Here is an 18,919-nt window from a genome sequence, read left to right on the forward strand (position 1 = left end):
AGTACACACCAAAACACCGTAGACAACAAACAGGATACCTTTAAAAATTTATTTATTTTATAAATCGTACACTTTGATACAATAAGTGTTTTATAAACAAGGACCAGCCACAAACCTGCTGTTTTTTTTAATTAAAATATCTTAATATTATACAGCCAAAGTCAACTGAAGTTTATTATTGGACGAGCCACAAAACTTGTTCTAAATTTTATTTTAATAAGATGACGAGATGAGTGATAAATAAATTGCCAACCCTATAAGTATAATAAATAAGAGAACTAATGAACTAAATTAAATATAGTTAATTCTCAATTTTCCTTCATTTTCGAGTTACGTATATACATTTTTAAAGGGATATGTATTATGATGTTTGTAGTGTTACAATAACAACTTTAAACGTTAAATATTGGAATTATATTTTCATTTTTAACAATTTCATTGTAGTTTACAGTTAAGAGTATAATCTACTTAGAATTGTTGTAAATCATATCTATAATATTTTGTCTGGCAGTATATGGCAGTAAAATACTAATATTTTGGTTTGTAAACAGTGGGAATAATTTGAAATGTTTCTTATTGGTGCATATTCAAAAATGATAAAAGTGTCCTATCTAACTTCAAAAACACAGAGAGTAAAGAAAACTCCATAGGTAAGAAAACGTAAGGGGGACTAATTACATAACTACAAATTATAACTTACAAGTTTTGCTCTAATTAGCGACTACTCTTGATTCATTTAGAATTTAAGTTGTATCTAGTCCGTTCCGTACTCTGAGTATAAGTTACTAATAGAGGGGTTTGTCAGTTACTATTATGCAATGATCTGCATGAAACCTACTTACAACTTTGAGCAAGTTGAGCGTTTGCTACTACTTAATAGAGTGAACTATATTCGGCTAGTTTTACTACTGATTACCTTATTTTAACATTGGTTACATTTACTTACAACTAGCTTATTTCCATTTTAAATTTAGTTGTTGGTAAGTATATACACTATTCTAATGAGTTGATGTTATATTAAGAATTTGTGTAATTTAAATTAGAGGCAGTTCTCTAAAGTTAAACGATACTCGCTGCTGTTTTTTTAATACAAGGTAGGAGTAAGACACTCCTTATGATTCCAACAAAGGTAAAGTTAAAATGTCTCAGGATTGTATTCATCCTGTTTACAAATTGATTTATTCTAAGGTGGTCGTTACAAACCTGGTGACCCTTTAACAGCGTTTATAGACATCAAACTGGATGTGGTCTGTACACGAGTAGAAATAATACTCGATGCAAAATAACAAGTCTTCAGGTCAGCTAATTTAAGAGGTATAATATGGAAAGATACACAAAACCCTTTGAATGATAGGCTTCGCTAATGCCTAGCTAATTAACACTAAATGGACATAACTTTATCAAACATTAAAATAGTTTAGATCCATCAATTATGCTTTGAGTATTGTTTAGAGAAAGGTTGAGTATTGTGACATAACCACTATTTAAACTTTGCTTGCTTATTGCACTATACAAGTACTAATAATCATGCTTCACAAAAAACATAAAAACCTCTGTAATATAAATAATATTTTGCTCGATTTGCAAAACGTATTTCGTTCAATTCACTCCTTTCACAAAGTAACATGAATGAAATTTTAGCTCAAGAATAAAATGTGCCTTTGACACGTACTGATTAATCCTGAGCGCGTTTTCCAGTAGAAAGGTGATTTACTATTACTCCAGATTGAAGCGTGGATGGCCGCCTCTTACCTTACGAGTTAAACGTTTCAGTGCAAAACTAGCAAATCGCAGTTATGACATCGAATGCAAATGTGTTTTTTACTACAAGTGGGATTCCGGCGGTCGAGCGGATTACGACAACCTCGTTAAGCAGTTCATTGGTGACACACCATTTTGAATAATTCTAACCAAAAGGTTCATAGTCCGATTACCGTTTAAACAGTTAACCTCAAACAATATTTTGTATAAACTATCCAATGTCCCTGGTATAGAGGGTTCAAGAAAAAGCAGTATTTATGGACACATCAATATATTCTTTTCCAGTCGCTATTGTTAAAAAAATGACTAATCTTTACTTAAGGCTTTTGGTACTGAAACATAAACAAGATTTGTAATACAGAAACAAAATACACGACTCATATTAAAAAGTAATAAATAAAAGCAATAGAGTTTAAAAACTTACACATTCTCCACTCATTAAAAATGGAAGAACATTTTCAATTGATGTTCACCAAGTTCTTAATTTGCGATTTATAATTTAAATAAGTAGATGTTTTTTAAAACTCCAAGGTATGGTGGGCTGCTGATACACTTGCTCCCTTATTTACGTGTCAGACAAAGGATCATAATTAAGATGAGTTAGTTCTCATTCAGTTGGCGTAGAACCATCAGTTTCAGTTATGTCACCGGACGACCTACATGCTCGTTCTGGTTAAGAGAAGGGGCAGATTCATCTCGCGGTAGCTTAGAAATTTCAGTTTCGTTTACTTTGCTGGGTGGTGAGTTCTAGTGTTTATTCTGATAAGGTTAAAATACCCTTGTAGCAAGCTGCCGACATCTCGTCGGCAAATTAAACTTAACCAACCCAAAAGCGTTGGCTTTATTCAACTCGAACCCTTTAAGGTCCCTATTATTGCTGGTTATCACATTGCGTTTAGTAAGACCTAAACCAGGATTCAAACAAGATGTAAAGATGTACTAAGAACGGTTCGTCTTGGATAAGTGAAGAATCTTTCGCGTGCGGTTCAATTAATTGATGTTGCACAATAGCAATCGCACTAACCTTCAAAATTTTGCACTATATTTAAAATTTAATTTACTTATGTAATGTACTTATGTTCCTTTAATCCAAGTTCCACTATTACGTATCTACATATTTTAAGTTAGATGCCATTAACTCACTCCCTTCGTTGGGTACTATTTTAATACCACGGTTTCTTGTTAAATCGAGACTGATAAAACTTCCCCAACTTCCTATGTTCACAGCCAGTGACAAGCATAAAGTTGATTGTAGCCCCCCCCCAAAAAACAGCCCAATTAAGGTTAAGAAAAATTCCTTCCCTTAAGAAGCAACAGGTACTGTAGAGACAAGTTTATATTGTATTAGGTTTTCTACACAATAGCCTGTAGTGCCCTTTAATTTTGCAAATAATGCTTTTCTTTGACTGGACAAGAAGAGCGACGGTGTATTTTGTGTCCACAAAAATAATATTTTATAAGACTAATTACCGGCGCATGCGTACTACTAGCCATTTCATAAGTATCAGATAAAGACCTGTACTGCTAGTTACAGCACATGCGTACTCATTTTGGGCAGGACAATGCGCCTGTGCGTGACGAAATTTAACAGCGTCCGCACGCTGAGTCGCTTCCTCCATTCTGAGCTTAGTTTTGTTTTAGTAAACGCTGACGAATATGAGATGGCAATATTTGATAATGAATACATCAACTAAACATTCATCACGATGCTGATTGGCAGCAACGGCCGAAGAATAACATCATTAACTCATTAATATAACACTGGGATATAAATATCGATGCTTTACCGGATTGTTGTTTTCGTTCAGAATCAGAAGTCTAACTGAATCTCAAATATCTAAATGTTATTATTTATGTATGTTTTATATAGTAAATGCATTAAAAGATTACTTGTATTGTCACTAATGTACTCAAAAGTTTTAACGAGATGATATTTGCAATAATTCTGAATCTGTCTGCGTTTATGAAGGTTTAGTTGACCAATCTTTAGAGTGGCTGCCCAATTCCATGAAACAAAATCTTTGTTTTATTCTAGAGACCGTCTATTATAGTGTTCGTTAAAGGACATAAATGCAAATATGATGAATATCCATCAGGATAATATGATCATCCATCAACAGAACATTCTAAATATTTGATTTGATATTGCCATAAATTCTTGTCGTTTTGATAAATAAATTATGCTTAACATATTTTAATTATAATCATAATTTATTTCTATACTCTTTATTGTAATTGTTGTTTATATTATTGTCTAATTATTACTATCCTCATGAAGTTTACATTCTTGCACATAGACATGCACGCAACATGCACACACGCGCGCGCGCGCGCGCGCAATCGCAAACACACGCACACACACATACACATTTTTAAGCATCACTCATAATTATTTATTCATTTCTTTAATATTTTATCATTTTTTCTATAATTTGTTATATCATTCTTTATCTATTATTGTTATTGTTACCATTTTATTTATTATTATTTTTATCTTAAAATTTATGGTGTTGTTACTTCTGTTGACTTCCCTGTATAATGTATGATGGTTATTAGTAAGTTAGTAATGTCTTGCTATTATCAGTTTATTTATATTTAATGTATAATTAAGTTTTTAAATGTAAGCCATCTTGTGGAATTTATGTTTTGCAATGTATATTTAAGTGATATTATATTAAGTATACTTTATAATATTTGCATGTTAAAATTATATTGCCATGGGTGTAAATAAATAAATTTATTTCCACTCTCAAAGGCTTAAACAACACTCACGCAATATTTTTGTGTAACATTAGCTTGATAGAACGTGTTTGGATTAATATTTATAATCCGTGAAAGCAAGTTGCGTATATAGTAATTATGATGAAAATTATTTAAAGTTTAAATTATCTCATACTAACGTTTGACCAAATGTTTCAATAGTATAAAACCATATTAAATATATAAATGAAATGAATATAAACCGCTATAAAGAAATATTAAGCTGAAAGTTGGTAATTTAATGTTAAAATCAATCAGCTGATATAAATTTGGATAACTGGTTCAATATAGCTGCCTGAGAAACATCTTTTCCTTTAATAGGCCTAATTGGTTGTTTTAAACTAAACAAACTCATAATACTCACATTAAAACTTAGGAAGACCTTGATGTAAAGCCCTCTCTATAGTCAGATAGGAATGAATACCAAAAAATTAAGAACTAGAGTTTACGGGATTACGATCGATACTAAATATTAATTTTTTTAAAAGATACCTAAACACACACCAAAAATATCCATAAATCTTTTTTTTATAATATAGGATATAACACATTTTGGTCAAGTGTGACTAAAAATAATATTATAGGTTCTCATAAAATCCAATTTGTCATTAAAAAGAACCTATTACTGGAAGAACTAAAATAACTATTAAATTATTATATTTTACTAACGCACTGTATAAAAGAATAAAATTACGATTTGAATCATATACTAGGTAAGAGCAACCAAAGCATACGGATTTTGATCAGAAACCGAAAGAGTAACATCAGAGTGTACCAGTTCTTTGTGACTTAGGTACAAATTACTGTATATCAAGCAATCCCCATCGCAGCGACTCGTGTTCATGAGGACTGACATACATGATTGCACCCAGTCATTTGCGAGAGAGAATCAATCAGTCACCGAAAATTATCACTTTAATCATTTGCTTTGATGTTGTTAGCTCTACAAAGCGGGGATATTATTAAAAATAGTAGGAAGTACTTGCAAACTGGCAAGATATTTGAAGTCAACACGTGACGCTTTACTAATTTAATCTCTAACCTTTAATAGTCTTTGAAATTCATCTACTTTTTTAACTATCACTTAGTCAATAAGTATATCCTTCATTTTTGGATCACGGCTACTACCATACTGGGATATGAATAGCATGGAAAATTAAGTAACTTGCGCTATATTTCTATAACTTTTAAAAAGGTTTAATTTTAGTTTGAAATATGGGATTTGATGTAAGAAAAACTCTAATAAATAAAAAAATTGTCATATTTACTTCGAATAATTTTCTGATTTTAGAATTTATAGCCATATTGTCACGCCCAACAGGTCCTTAACCACAATGTAAATGAAAAGAATAGTAATTGAAACTGTAACTAAATTTTCATCCGGAATTCTTTTTTAATAAATTTATGAGAATTAATACCTAAGAGCACTGTGAAATACAGCAATTCCATAGTTCTAGGTTTTAGTTATATATTAAAAAGGATTTAATATCAAACCTACAGAGTTATTAAATCGTCACCGTATATTATATATTTTGAAGTCGGGCAATTTTAAGAACTATGATTGAGTGATGTATCATTCTGAAATTTTTTAGAAAATCCATAATGCATCGTGTTATTTTTTTAATAACACCGTATTTAACTATAAAAATAGTTTTTTCCTTGGAATCGATTTAACCATCTTCAGTGTTATTCTATACATAAATATAATGGTAATATAAGAACGCATTTCTTGTATATGAATTAGGTAGGCAGTTGCATTTTCTTTTTTTTTTGGAACACAAAGGTTTGAAATTATGAAACTGTTTCAAGTACAATCACTAGCCAAAGCCCAACATCATATGTATACAAATTTAAAAACATACTTACGTTACGATTAGTGTAAAAATTATTAACAAAGCAAGTTTTGATAAAAAAGAAACCTTTTTCAAGCATTATATTGAGAAAGCATTAAAAGTTTTGTTTTACCGCTCAATTCTTAAAGATTTGCCAAAGAGTTAATGTTCAGTTACCAAAAATTCATTTTATTCACGATTTATATTTTACACAAATAGATGTGTCAATATAATTATCTAGTAGCTTTAATGATTCTTTAGAACTAATGTTCCTTCTAACCCCATGTCGTACAAATAAACGGCCAATATCATTGCAGCGTCTGCAATTCGGTATCCTAACAAAGGTGAATCTCTGTGTCACAGTCAGCTGTAGCCAGAGTAATAAGTATCTTTGAGAGAGCTTTGATTAAAATCCTATAGTAATATGAGTGTATTCACTACCAAAAAGCTGTAGCCTGCGATGATTACTTACTAAAATACAACATTTACAAATAATTACAGAAATATACATTTCTATATCTTATTTGTGAAAGTTTAAACACTATATTTTATACAGATGATATGTATTTAATTGTTTATACATCTAATTGAATGCAATTTGAAGTTTACGTTGTTGATTCGCAACATATTATTTTATATTTTTTAATGGACAAGTACTTTAATGGTTTTGTAAGAAACACTCTAAATTTTATTTTCGACCTAATGTCTTTATTTCACTACATCTTCATTGCATTAAAAACACCTAAATCATTTAAAACAGTTTTTCTCACGTTTCCGTTTATCTATATGGAGTTAGGTCGAACATTTATCAAAATTTTTAAAATTGAGAGTTTGAATTTATCTATTACAAAGATTTTTAATAATAGACGTTGGATAAAAAAGATTTAATGAATAAAATATAAAGAGATTTACAATAAAAATATAAGTGTGGTTTATTAGTAACTTGCATAGAGGGAAAATCCTTCCACTCGAAAATCTGGAGAAAACTACATTCAACTTTTTTGGTACTATCGATAACGCAGAATATCCAGAGTCACTTCAAAGCAAATATTTTTTGAATTATATATATTTTTCGTGATGATTAAAATATGATTCTTATTTCAGAATACTTACATGACGAGTACGTAAAGATTTGAGGTTAAAGATGTATTCTATTCACAGGAGATATTATATGATATTATACGATGTACACGAGATTTGTGCATGAAACTCCTTTGTGTTATTGTCAGGAAGATAATTAAAAATGTTGGAATAAAATATTGTGTTCCTGTTAAGAAAATCTTATTTTACTCAGATTACGATTCAAAAATATAGAATGAATCTAAAGGAAACGCCAATCGATTCGGCACATCAACCATGGTATCTATGTACCAATCACCATAAACTATGTTATTGTGAAAGAGTATAAGAATTGTTTACACCAACGGCAATACCCATTAAATTGGAGAAACACTTTTAATTGGAATTCGTTCAATATTCATAGTCACACCGTCACCATTGGAATAGAAATTCCTACTTATACACAAATTTAAAACAGTTTGTTTTGATTATTTCTAAAGGAATCATGTATATCTATTGAACATTTAATTGGCAATTAAACGTAAATACAAGATAAATAAATTTTGAAGTTTTTCCTAATTGACGAGTTAAGAGCTGCCATGGATTATTATACGTGACGGTTTCTGTATAATACGAGTCAATATAATTAATATTCACACAAAATAATTATGTAATGTATTTCTTTAAGTGAAATTTATAGCCAAGTACTACAGAAATGCTTAAAAAAGGATTATATTAACTACATGAATATTTCATCCCTTACTTGTTCACACGAACAGAGAAAAACAACAGTGAATACCTAATACATTGGAAAGAAAAAGAATTATGAAAGAAATAAGTAAGTTTATGAAATGAAACTATTTTTTATAGCCTGAAATCATAATAACTCATTCACAGCAAAACAATCCCCCGATTTTTAAAATAATTTTTGTTATGTAATGGTTTACACAATCTAATATTCAAGTGTTTGTAAGACTAACAAAGATACGAAATATAAAAAGTCTTTTGCGGAATGTTTGAAATAGAATGAAATTTCTAAACCCATTTCTATTTTATCTGTCATAGCTTAAATAATACTGTACATAGGGAAACTGTAATTGCTCCTAACAAAAAATGTAAAAAACCACGGACTAAATAAAGTAAATTCTTAATTTGCTTAAAGTTTTGTGTCAAATACCTGTAGAAACACAAGAACGATAAAAAGTAAACTTAAACAGTGGAAAATGAATATTCCTGTACTAGTGCCGCACTGAATGTAATATGAGCTATTTGAATACTTTAACAGTTATCGTATTTACAGTCTCAATAATAAGCATAAATGTATCTAGAAGTGTACGTACATAAAATACACTTTAGTCACTAACATATTCATAATTCATAATTCATATTCATAATTCATAATCTCTTTATTGCGTGTTTGACAATATGTAACATTGTATTGCAATAGTCAAATGCATCATAAAATATATCCTAACTACACATTCACTCACAGTCATACTTACATCTCAGCATTCTCACGACACAATCACACAGACTTCGGATCCATGATTTTCAACCATCCCAACGGCTCGTCATGAATTCATCAATCGAGTAAAACGCTTTAGACACCAACAGGCGTCTGAGACGAGTTTTGAATTGATTGAGGTTGTTGGAGTTTTTTATATCCTCAGGGAGCTTGTTGATTAGTCTGACACCCACCTGCTGAGGGAGGTGTTGCGATAATGTCAGTCTGCGTTGATGAGTTCGCAAGTTGTCCCTGCCACTAGTTTCATATTGGTGAACGTCCCTGCCACTTATCAAGGCACATCTTGATCTGCAGTACACGATCACCTCAAAAACGTAAAGGCAGGGCAATGTCATCAATCCCAGCTCCCCGAAAGATGCCCTGCACGACTCTCTATAATTCAGTTTTAAAATTATCCTGACTGCTTTTTTTGGAGCAAACATATACGTACGTTTGTATACACACAGTGGAGAAGTTACGTGCTGCTATGTATTTTCCTTAGTTATTATCTTTGCGTGTTTTATTTTCAATTTTCATAATATAATATTATAATAAAAAATCATAATCTCCTTTTCAACTATGTCTTGTAGTAAGTTGTTGAAAAGGGAATGGAATATGTTTAAATTTATCAAATTTTAGATTGGTAATAAAAGATTTTAAATACTACATTCCATTGTTTAAATTAAAACCATAAAACTATTACGTATTCGTTTGCTCCAGAATGTATTGAATTATTGGAAATAGTAATTTGTGTGGGCGATTTTGAAAGTCTATATGATCGCCAGCTTCTGCTGTGTAAATAATCTATAATGAATAGTCTATTATATGTTTAGCACTGCTAACTCTATCACAAAAATGCTACTGAAAAAACATTTTTAAATATCAAATGTTTCATTTTATTTTCCTTATTTTACGTCTAGGTATAAGAGGCTGAACTGAAAATAATGTGGTCTACATCGAGGAAAATTACCTGAAGTGACAGTGACTTCAGTTTACTGTTCGAAACTGCCTCGTTTTATTGCACTTCTCACTGTTAATGCCCGTCTGCTGTCAAGTGTGTTTTGGATCGTAAATTATACAAAATAGAACTCGTTAAATATATAAAACTCTGATTATAATTTCGATAAAAAAATGTGGTGCTAACTTGCTGTGTTCGTAAAAATTTGCTTATGCGTGGTAGTACTTAGGAAACATTTCCTCATAAATTCGAATATGACCCCCCAAAGTTCCAAAGTTTCCAAAGATTATGGAAAGAAACTCTGCGGCTAAACAGCCGAAAAGTGAAAAAATCATATAAATATTTCAACTGAGTTTGTTGGCCATTTTTATGCCATTTTGTTACATTATATCAACCGGTTAAACGTAAAAAGCAGTCACAACACATGTTTTTATAGGCCTAGGAAAGTGGTCTTAATTAAATGCTGAAAACGTTGTAAACTTGTTACAATCAATAAAGCTTACTATCTGGATCGATTTTGTAGGTATTCATTACGTATATATGCCGTAAGCGTAATTCGATCACAATGAACTAGTGAATAATATCCTTAAACAAGTTCAAACTCCGTATAAACCTCGATCTTACCAATTTATTAGCCACAGAAATTTCTCAGTTTAGTGTGCCATTCAAATTCCAATAAGGAGGCCTTTTAAAATATAATCAATCACTTATCTGCTATTAATCGACTAAAAAAGTGTTCAGGATGCGTTTTCAAATCTTTTTGCAATTACAATTGTTTTTTAATTTGAAACTGGTTTTGATTACTTACATACGTAAATTCATAAGAAACAGGTCCTAGTATTATTTTAATTGCGAAAGTAAGTTTTATTGTTTACTACGCTTTACGCGTAAAATATTAAATCGAGTTTACTAAATTTACACATGGAAATTCTTAGAGTCCCTGATTAACTTATAGGCCTATTCATATTTAAAAACACTTCGCATTGCAACACAACGGTCTCTAAAGTTGTGAAAATTCCCATCTTGTTTTGTCAAGTTTCATTACAGCGAACAAATAATAACTAGTACTGACGTCAACGTAAAATGCTAGTACAATCGGCTGAATACTTTACGAGTTAAAGCATACCAAACAAACAAACTCACTTTTGAATTAAAAAATAATTTAGTATTAAACAGCCTGTTATGTAATTAATTGCCATGTCTAAACACTGCTATGACAGCAAAACCATTTAATGTTTAATTCATTTATCAAATACTTCCAATTTGTTTATATTTATAGTGTGAAAACATATAGTGAGCTTTATAGTGTTTTTAATACTTATTTCAACCTTTTATACAACCTATATTGAGCATAAAATATCAAGATAAGAAAATTAAAATTTGATCTGTACATTTTAGCAAATGTTAGGTATACAGTACTAATAGATTTTATTTATCATGGCAACAAAGAAAACGCAGAATTGGAGTCGAAGGACAACTTTAATCTCTTTCTAATAAATATACTACTTTGCATACAATTTCGGGTACGAGTCTCAGGTAAAATAAAGTCAGACAAAAAAATCATACATGTTGTTAAACATTATAATAGCTTTGCAAATCAAAATCCATTAAAAATAAATAGCCTAGTAATGAAAATTTCTATTGCAAAAATTTCCACTGTCGTTTTCAAGACAAAAAAATATGTTGAGTGCCTTTACAGTTACAATTGGCTATCTATCGGCTCATTGATGATCCTAGAGTTTTCATTAAATAGAAATCCTTGCTGCTGCTTTATCTCAATGCACACGAGTTAACATTGGTTTGGGACTGAAAGGCCTTCTATAATGTTTCAAGTAGTGGAATAAAGCAATAAATCTTAATTAATGTAGTTTTATACTTACATCTAAGCAGGTAAAAATCTTCTTAGTTGGTTGTCACAGCTTCCAATATTGATATGCAGTTTTATAACAGTTTTGCTTTGAATAGTCAATAGTTCATATTATTTTAGGTTTGTTTAAAAAAGATTAATAAATAACTATAGGAGTTTATACCACATATGTACACACACACACACAGGAATCCATACAAGAAGAAGAAAATACACCCATACAATTTTGATAACTTACAATAAACATATATAAATTAATAGATTTTAAAATTAAGATAAACTAGCAACCTATTTTAGAGTTAAAATCGACATAAAACAAATTATCATACATATAGGATAGAAATACATAAACTATTGTCACAACATGTTAGCATTTTGTATTTTAATTCTTGCATTTTTAATTTTAAAACTTTTATTCAATAAAAAAGAAATTTCCTACCAATATATGATATTATAAACTTACTGCTTGATTACGAAAAATGAGCTTTATTTTCAACAAATTGGCGGCTTTTCAAAACCTTTAGCGTAAATATATTGAAAACGACACATGATAAAACGACATTACAGCTATACAATTTAATCAAATACAGCGATACTAGGTAAAATTAAATAGTTTTAAAATAATGGAGATAATGAACTTTGAAAAAAGCTAATAAATAAATAATATTAACTACCATGATCCATGTAGTAGTATTAGTACTAATAGAGAGCCATGAAAATCAGCTCTTAGACTTTTAATTGCTCTAATCAGCTGATATTGTAAAGTAGAGAATTCATTTAATAAAAACAGTTTGGTTTTTGTATTGGTTTTGTTTTTATACCCTTAATATTGGTTTCCAGTTTCATAGCTTATCCTATACAGTCTAGAAACTGAAATCGGTTATTTAACGCAACGCTCTATAATCGGTTATTTAACGCAACGCACTAGAAGATTTCTTTTAATAGCAATAAAACTTAGACTTTTAGGCATCATTAAGGTAGGAGTACGCCGCACTTTATGTCGCTTAAAAAGCTACGCTGTGGTTAAATGCAACATTTAAAGTCTCTAGCTCATTTTATTATTGACAGTTTGATCGACATACGTAAAAGAAATGTTTAGATCCTGTGGCCAAAAAAATTGCGTAAACTTACTGAGTGACAAGGTACGCTCAGCCTAATTCCGTGTTAGACATACACCATCATATAATTCATTGCTGTCTATGTAGAAGTAAAGTTTCATGCAAAACGATGCCTATAGATGAAATTCTCCAGATATCTCGTCACATAAAACATTTACATATTCGTTAAACGAATTGTGTGTAAACTCAGCGTTTAAATGATTAGCAACGTTTAAAATGTTTACAAACCGTTATAATTACAAATGATGTTGCATGTGGTGGGATAGTTTGGCTGCACGTGTTAATATATCCAATATTAAAATCTCTTATGGATGTTCGGTCTTTGATTGTGTTATTCTGTAATTTTCTTGTAACCATCATTGTTGGTAAATCTTACGACCAATGTTAAATGTCTGCTAACACCGGTCAAATCCTATGGAGTGACAATGTACATAATCGAAATAAGCGATTCAGAGAGAAATGACATTATTCTAGCCACTCGAATTGTAGGCTTTGATAACGCTCAGACAATAATCTAACAAGGGGTTCATGTCAAGACAAGCGTTTAGCTATTTAGAACACTGTAAGGTAAACAAAGGATCAATAAACCTCGAGAAAGGAGAACAATCACCTGAATTGCGTACTAATTAAGAGGTAGGAACGGTAGATACAAAGTAGACCGTCCAAATGGATTCTTTCTCTTAAGCATCGATTCAAGGACGACGACATTGTCCACTTTTTTCAAGCCACCCGATGTCCCCGTTGCGAATACACCCTAGTTACGCCACCGAAAAGTGAAATCTGGAAAAAAACTCAACAAAAACTGGCCCAAGTAATCAGAGCATTCCTGGAGTTCAGTGGACGTTCTTTACATTCTCTCCGTAAGAATTGTAGGAAATTCTACCTCGCTCTTGCTCATCTTTACAGTTTTATATCAGAGAAAATAAAGCGGGTTTCGTTATTTATACTTGTAAAAATGTACTTAAGTTAATAGTTTTATCCAGTATACAGTATATTTATTGTAGCACTCTTCGATCCTCACTTACGTCAAATTAAGTTTTAATAATTTGTTACAAAAATAGAGTCTCAAAAGAATAAACAATTTAAAAAATTCTATGACACCTACTATACATTTACCTCTAATTGAAGTTATTAATTGACATACCTTTGGAGTTTAATAAATAAGCATAAATTTGTTAAAATCATTTGAATTTTAATAAAAAATCCATTTTAATATCACAATAACACATAACTAATTACCATAAATATAAAAATTATTATAACTTTTATACTCTAGTGGTAACTAAAACTGGTCTTGAAATTATTCCTTACAATTAAATCTGAAATTAATAAAGTCTGTTATAAATAATAATATTTGATTCTTTGAGTTTATGAATGTCTTTATAAGAAGACGGAGCCAAAAAAACCTTTTTAGAGGAGAGGCTAATCCACTTTTGAGCCTTATTCTGCCCGTCCTCATGGGCCACTGGCCTGTCCGAGGATCTTATTAAACAAAATAAGGGGAGACGCCATACAGTACAAGATCGATTGTACTGATAAAAAGTGCGACGGTCACATACAGAACTTGGATCTGCACTATTTCTAAATCAGACCCAAAATCCAACGTCTTAGATAACTTTGACATCGGCACTCTCATAATTAAACTGATAGAGCTGGTACACTAATCGCTAATGCTCCTGGGAAAGCCGATAACCAAAAGGTGAAAGATATTGGACCTTGGATTATTGGTTCAGTGCCTGTCTGTGACCAGTACCATTGACTATGTAATTTATCGACTCTCTTCATTATTCTGTTTGATAAAATCCTTCCACAGTGGACTATTATTATTGGCAGAATAAAGGGGATTATCCTCTTCTTGTTTTTACCAAAGAAATAAAAGCATGTAATCATTAATCAGAACCTAAAACGCACCACACAGAATTTAAAAACTCTAACACCTCCTAGTTTAGATATTAGTTCCATGATATTATTTGTAGTTACACTAACGTAGTTCCATGATTTGTTCAGGTACTATGAAGTCTGGGGATATAGCAGAGTGGTATTCAGGAAGAAGTATATTGATCACTGGAGGTACTGGCTTTATGGGAAAGGTGCTCTTGGAAAAATTGCTCAGAGCTTGCCCAGGGATCAAATGCATCTATATCCTATGTAGAGCCAAGCGTGGGTTCTCCCCGGCTGCCAGAGTGAGCGAAATCGTTAAGTTACCGGTAAGTATTCATCATGTGACTTCTTACGATAAACATAACAGAGTAGAATAAACTTATAAATACTTATATGCAGTTAAAAGTATTACATGACTACAAAGGATTTTTAAACATGTAGTTTGAAAATTAATATTGATTCCCATGTTTTATTTGAGTGCAGAAAATTAAAATATGTGTTAAAAACGATTTCGGTTTACAACAAAAATGATCTCTCAACCAGATATTTTGTAAATAAATAAATTATCAACCAATAATGTAAAGAATGATACCTACATTTTAAGTGGTATTCCATGACTTATATAAATATTGTATTTGTTAATTGGTGATTTAATTTATATTACAAAATTACTACTAAAGAGATGAAACGCGTTGACTCCATTTACAGCATTTACAGCATTTAAAACAGAATAGAGTAGCATAAGAAATATATTTTTGGTTCAATTCGATAGGTGCATCAAACTTATTTAAACATCATAAGCATCAAACAAAATAATTTAAAAGAATACGTCTCTCCACATTCATTAGTTAAGAAATGTGGTTAGCACAGTATTAACAGAGAGTGCGTCTCATGCACAAGCGCAAGCTCAATTTAATGACAACATTTTGTTAATTTTTAAAACTTACTTTTTCATTTTGTTGAAGAATTAAACTTCTCACCAATTTTATTATCAGTGATAACTTTAGTAAAAAATATTTTTTAAATCCAAAACCTACCCTTTTTATACCTGTGCCTGTTATAGTATCCTTAAACGATAACCTGTATTTTTCAATTGCTCTCATGTCACATTTCTAATTAGATCTGATAGAAAGCTAACATGTTATATTTATTTTTACAACTTAATTTCCAAAAACACTTATTGACAAAAATATACTAACATGTAACTAGAAACAGGATGTCGCAGTTGCCGACATACTAGCACGTGTCTCCACACAGCCCTCGCTTTTACTCAGTTATTTTGAATTCGGGAGTTTCTGTCACTCATGAGTATAAATAACAAAGGAAATGTACAATATGAATATATTTCGAAAGACTTTTAATCTAATTTTATCCATGTCGCGCGCTTGTTAAATGCGAGGACTGGGTTTAAGGTCTGGCAGAGCAAATACTTTTTAAGAATGTATATTGCATTGACACCATAAATATTTATTCTTAAAATGTATTTGCTTTGCCAGAAACTAAACCCAATCCTCTCATTTACCCAGCGTGCTGCTTGGATAAAATTAGATTAAGAGTAGTTCGAAATGTATTTCGTCTTTATATTACACATTGTATTTTTACAATATATATATATATTGTGTACAAATGTCCTGGCGGAAATCGTGTAACTCGTTGAAAGACGAGGATTATAAGGTAAGATTTACTTTCTAAACCTCTTTATGTTATATGAATCGAACAAAAGCTATATTTAAATATTTATTGTGCGTTCTAACCATGCCGTGGAGTAATCTGTATTTCAATAGATTTTAAAGTCACAAAATCGCCAAAATTAATAACTACAAAAGCAAAAAGAAACACTACAAGTATACCATGTTTATTACTAAATGTTCCAGGTATAAATAAATGATTAGTAGATTCAGACGACACAGCAGGGTTAATTATGACTTATTAAAAATTGAAATACTTCATATTTCAATTGCAAAAACCAAAGGAAGGAGATGAAAACAGATTGGCTTTTATGAATAACAAGCTTCAGGCATTGAGGAAATTTTCGTGTACAAATATTGGTATTTCATTATTCTGGTGTACGTTATGAGACCTGACAGGCGCATGAAGTATTGCCAACACTGCAGGATTAGATTTATCTTTACAATATGATTTTGTTATTGTTGAGCTTACTCAGGGAATAAGTTAAATGTTATTTGAAGATAGTAATTTAGTTATGGATAGGGTTTTTATTACTTTGTAAATCCAATTTCTAAATTCAATACTCTATACAGCATGTCTTACTATTTGACTTCACGAATATAACAAAATTGACAGTTTCCATTGGTATTTATGTTTATTCAAGCAGCAAAGCAATACTACTCACAAATAAAGTCTAATGACTAAAATAAGAGAAAGGTTATTTGTATCATGTTAAATTAAATCTGTCAAGGTACGTAATTACATTGAAAATAAATTGATAATTCATTAGTTTAAAATAATAATAGTAAACTATTGCACATTTTGTTAATATGAGAAATTAATTCTAGTAAAACATAATGTTTAAAAAAAAGGAAACATTTTAATGTTTTAAAAAAGGAAGAGCTCTAAGGTTTTTTATATCGAAATAATATTTTATTTGATTGTTTATATATATATATATATATATATATATATATATATATATATAGTGATTCAATGTTTATTGAAAAAAGTAAATAAGGCTATTGCCATTTATACAAATTTAATGAAAGTAAACAAAAAGTCGTTTGACAGGTATTTGGTCTTCTAATCATATGTTAGTTTAGTTATTTAAATGCATATGTGACAGATACGGCCAAATACAATATAATCCAATCGTAAACAGTAAGGGCTTTGTGGTGTAATGGTAGCACATTCACCCGGCAAGTGAGAGATCCGGATTCGAGTCCCGGCGGAGCAAGTACCTACTTTTTGTGATTCAATGTTTATTTGAAAAAATTAAATAATGCTATTGCCTTGTATTCAAATTTAATGAATGTAAACAAAAAGTCGTTTGACAGGTATTTGGTCTTCTGATCATATGTTAGTTTAGTTATTTAAACGCATATGTGACAGATACGGCCAAATACAATATAATTGAATCGTAAAAAGTAAGGGCTTTGTTGTGTAATGGTAGCACATTCACCCGGCAAGTGAGAGATCCGGGTTCGCGTCCCGGCGGAGCAAGTACTTTTTTTGATTCAATGTTTATTGAAAAAATTATATATATATATATACATATATATATATATATATCTATATATATATATATATTATTTTTATTATAATATATTGATTTAAGCTAAGAAAAACACATGTTACGCTACTAATATCACAAGAGGGCTGTATTAGCTCGTTTCCTTATTGAAACGTAATTATAATCATGAGATCCAGTTTCATTAATACCCCAAGTGTAATTATTATAAAAATTATGATTGTATTGTGCCGCATAGTGCAATAATATTCCAATAATCCAGTTACAATGTCGTTACAGATACAGCTTAGTATCAGTATTTTTCCTCATTAGTACACTATTGTATAACGGAGTTTTGGCCGAAGAGATAGAATATAATCAACGACAAGTTATGGCTCAGTTTTCCTTTGCTTAATTCTTTATCTTAATTTATATATCTAATTTAAGTGGTTATTTCGAATATTTTTTTGTTGTTGTAAAAATTGTATTCAAAAAATTATTTCACTAACTAAAACAATTATTCTTAGAGATTCAAGAAATTGTAGAGATGAAGAGGGTAGATTTCATTGTGACGTTAAACATTTTTTACCGTATAATTGTGTTAAATGTCCAAAATCGTATTATCCTTTCAAGTCATTAATGGACAAAAACAAAATATAAAGGTACTGAAATTTCATATAATAATTATAATACTCTCGTATTAAACAGTATTACGTATAATTTTACGTAAGAAAGTAAATTGTAATTGTATTATCATTAAATTATGCAGCATCTAAACTATATTGTAAAGCAGTAGCTTCCTGAAATTGAAAAGTCTGAGAAGTTGACTTTGTCCGAACAAGAAAGTCAGCTGTTTCGTCTTATCTTTACACAAGGGCAGTCACTGAGATCAAGTTTACTGAGCATCCATCTGCAAATCTGTATTTTACTCAATATTCTTCTCCATCTTATTCCTATACTACATTTCAGTTGCTAGACATATTAACTTTTCAAGAACA

General features: G+C 30.5%; 1 protein-coding gene across 1 annotated transcript in view; it reads left to right on the plus strand.

The window, feature by feature from the left end:
- The window catches only part of LOC124366109 (putative fatty acyl-CoA reductase CG5065), a 107,341-nt gene that overhangs the window by 37,629 nt on the left and 50,793 nt on the right, over positions 1-18,919 (plus strand). The window contains exon 2 of the mRNA XM_046822375.1: positions 14,867-15,066. Coding sequence (XP_046678331.1) covers positions 14,872-15,066 — 195 coding nt within the window. The 5' untranslated portion in view covers positions 14,867-14,871. The remainder of the gene's footprint in view (positions 1-14,866; positions 15,067-18,919) is intronic.

The sequence above is a fragment of the Homalodisca vitripennis genome, chromosome 7 (assembly GCF_021130785.1).
Source record: "Homalodisca vitripennis isolate AUS2020 chromosome 7, UT_GWSS_2.1, whole genome shotgun sequence".
NCBI lineage: Eukaryota > Metazoa > Arthropoda > Insecta > Hemiptera > Cicadellidae > Homalodisca > Homalodisca vitripennis.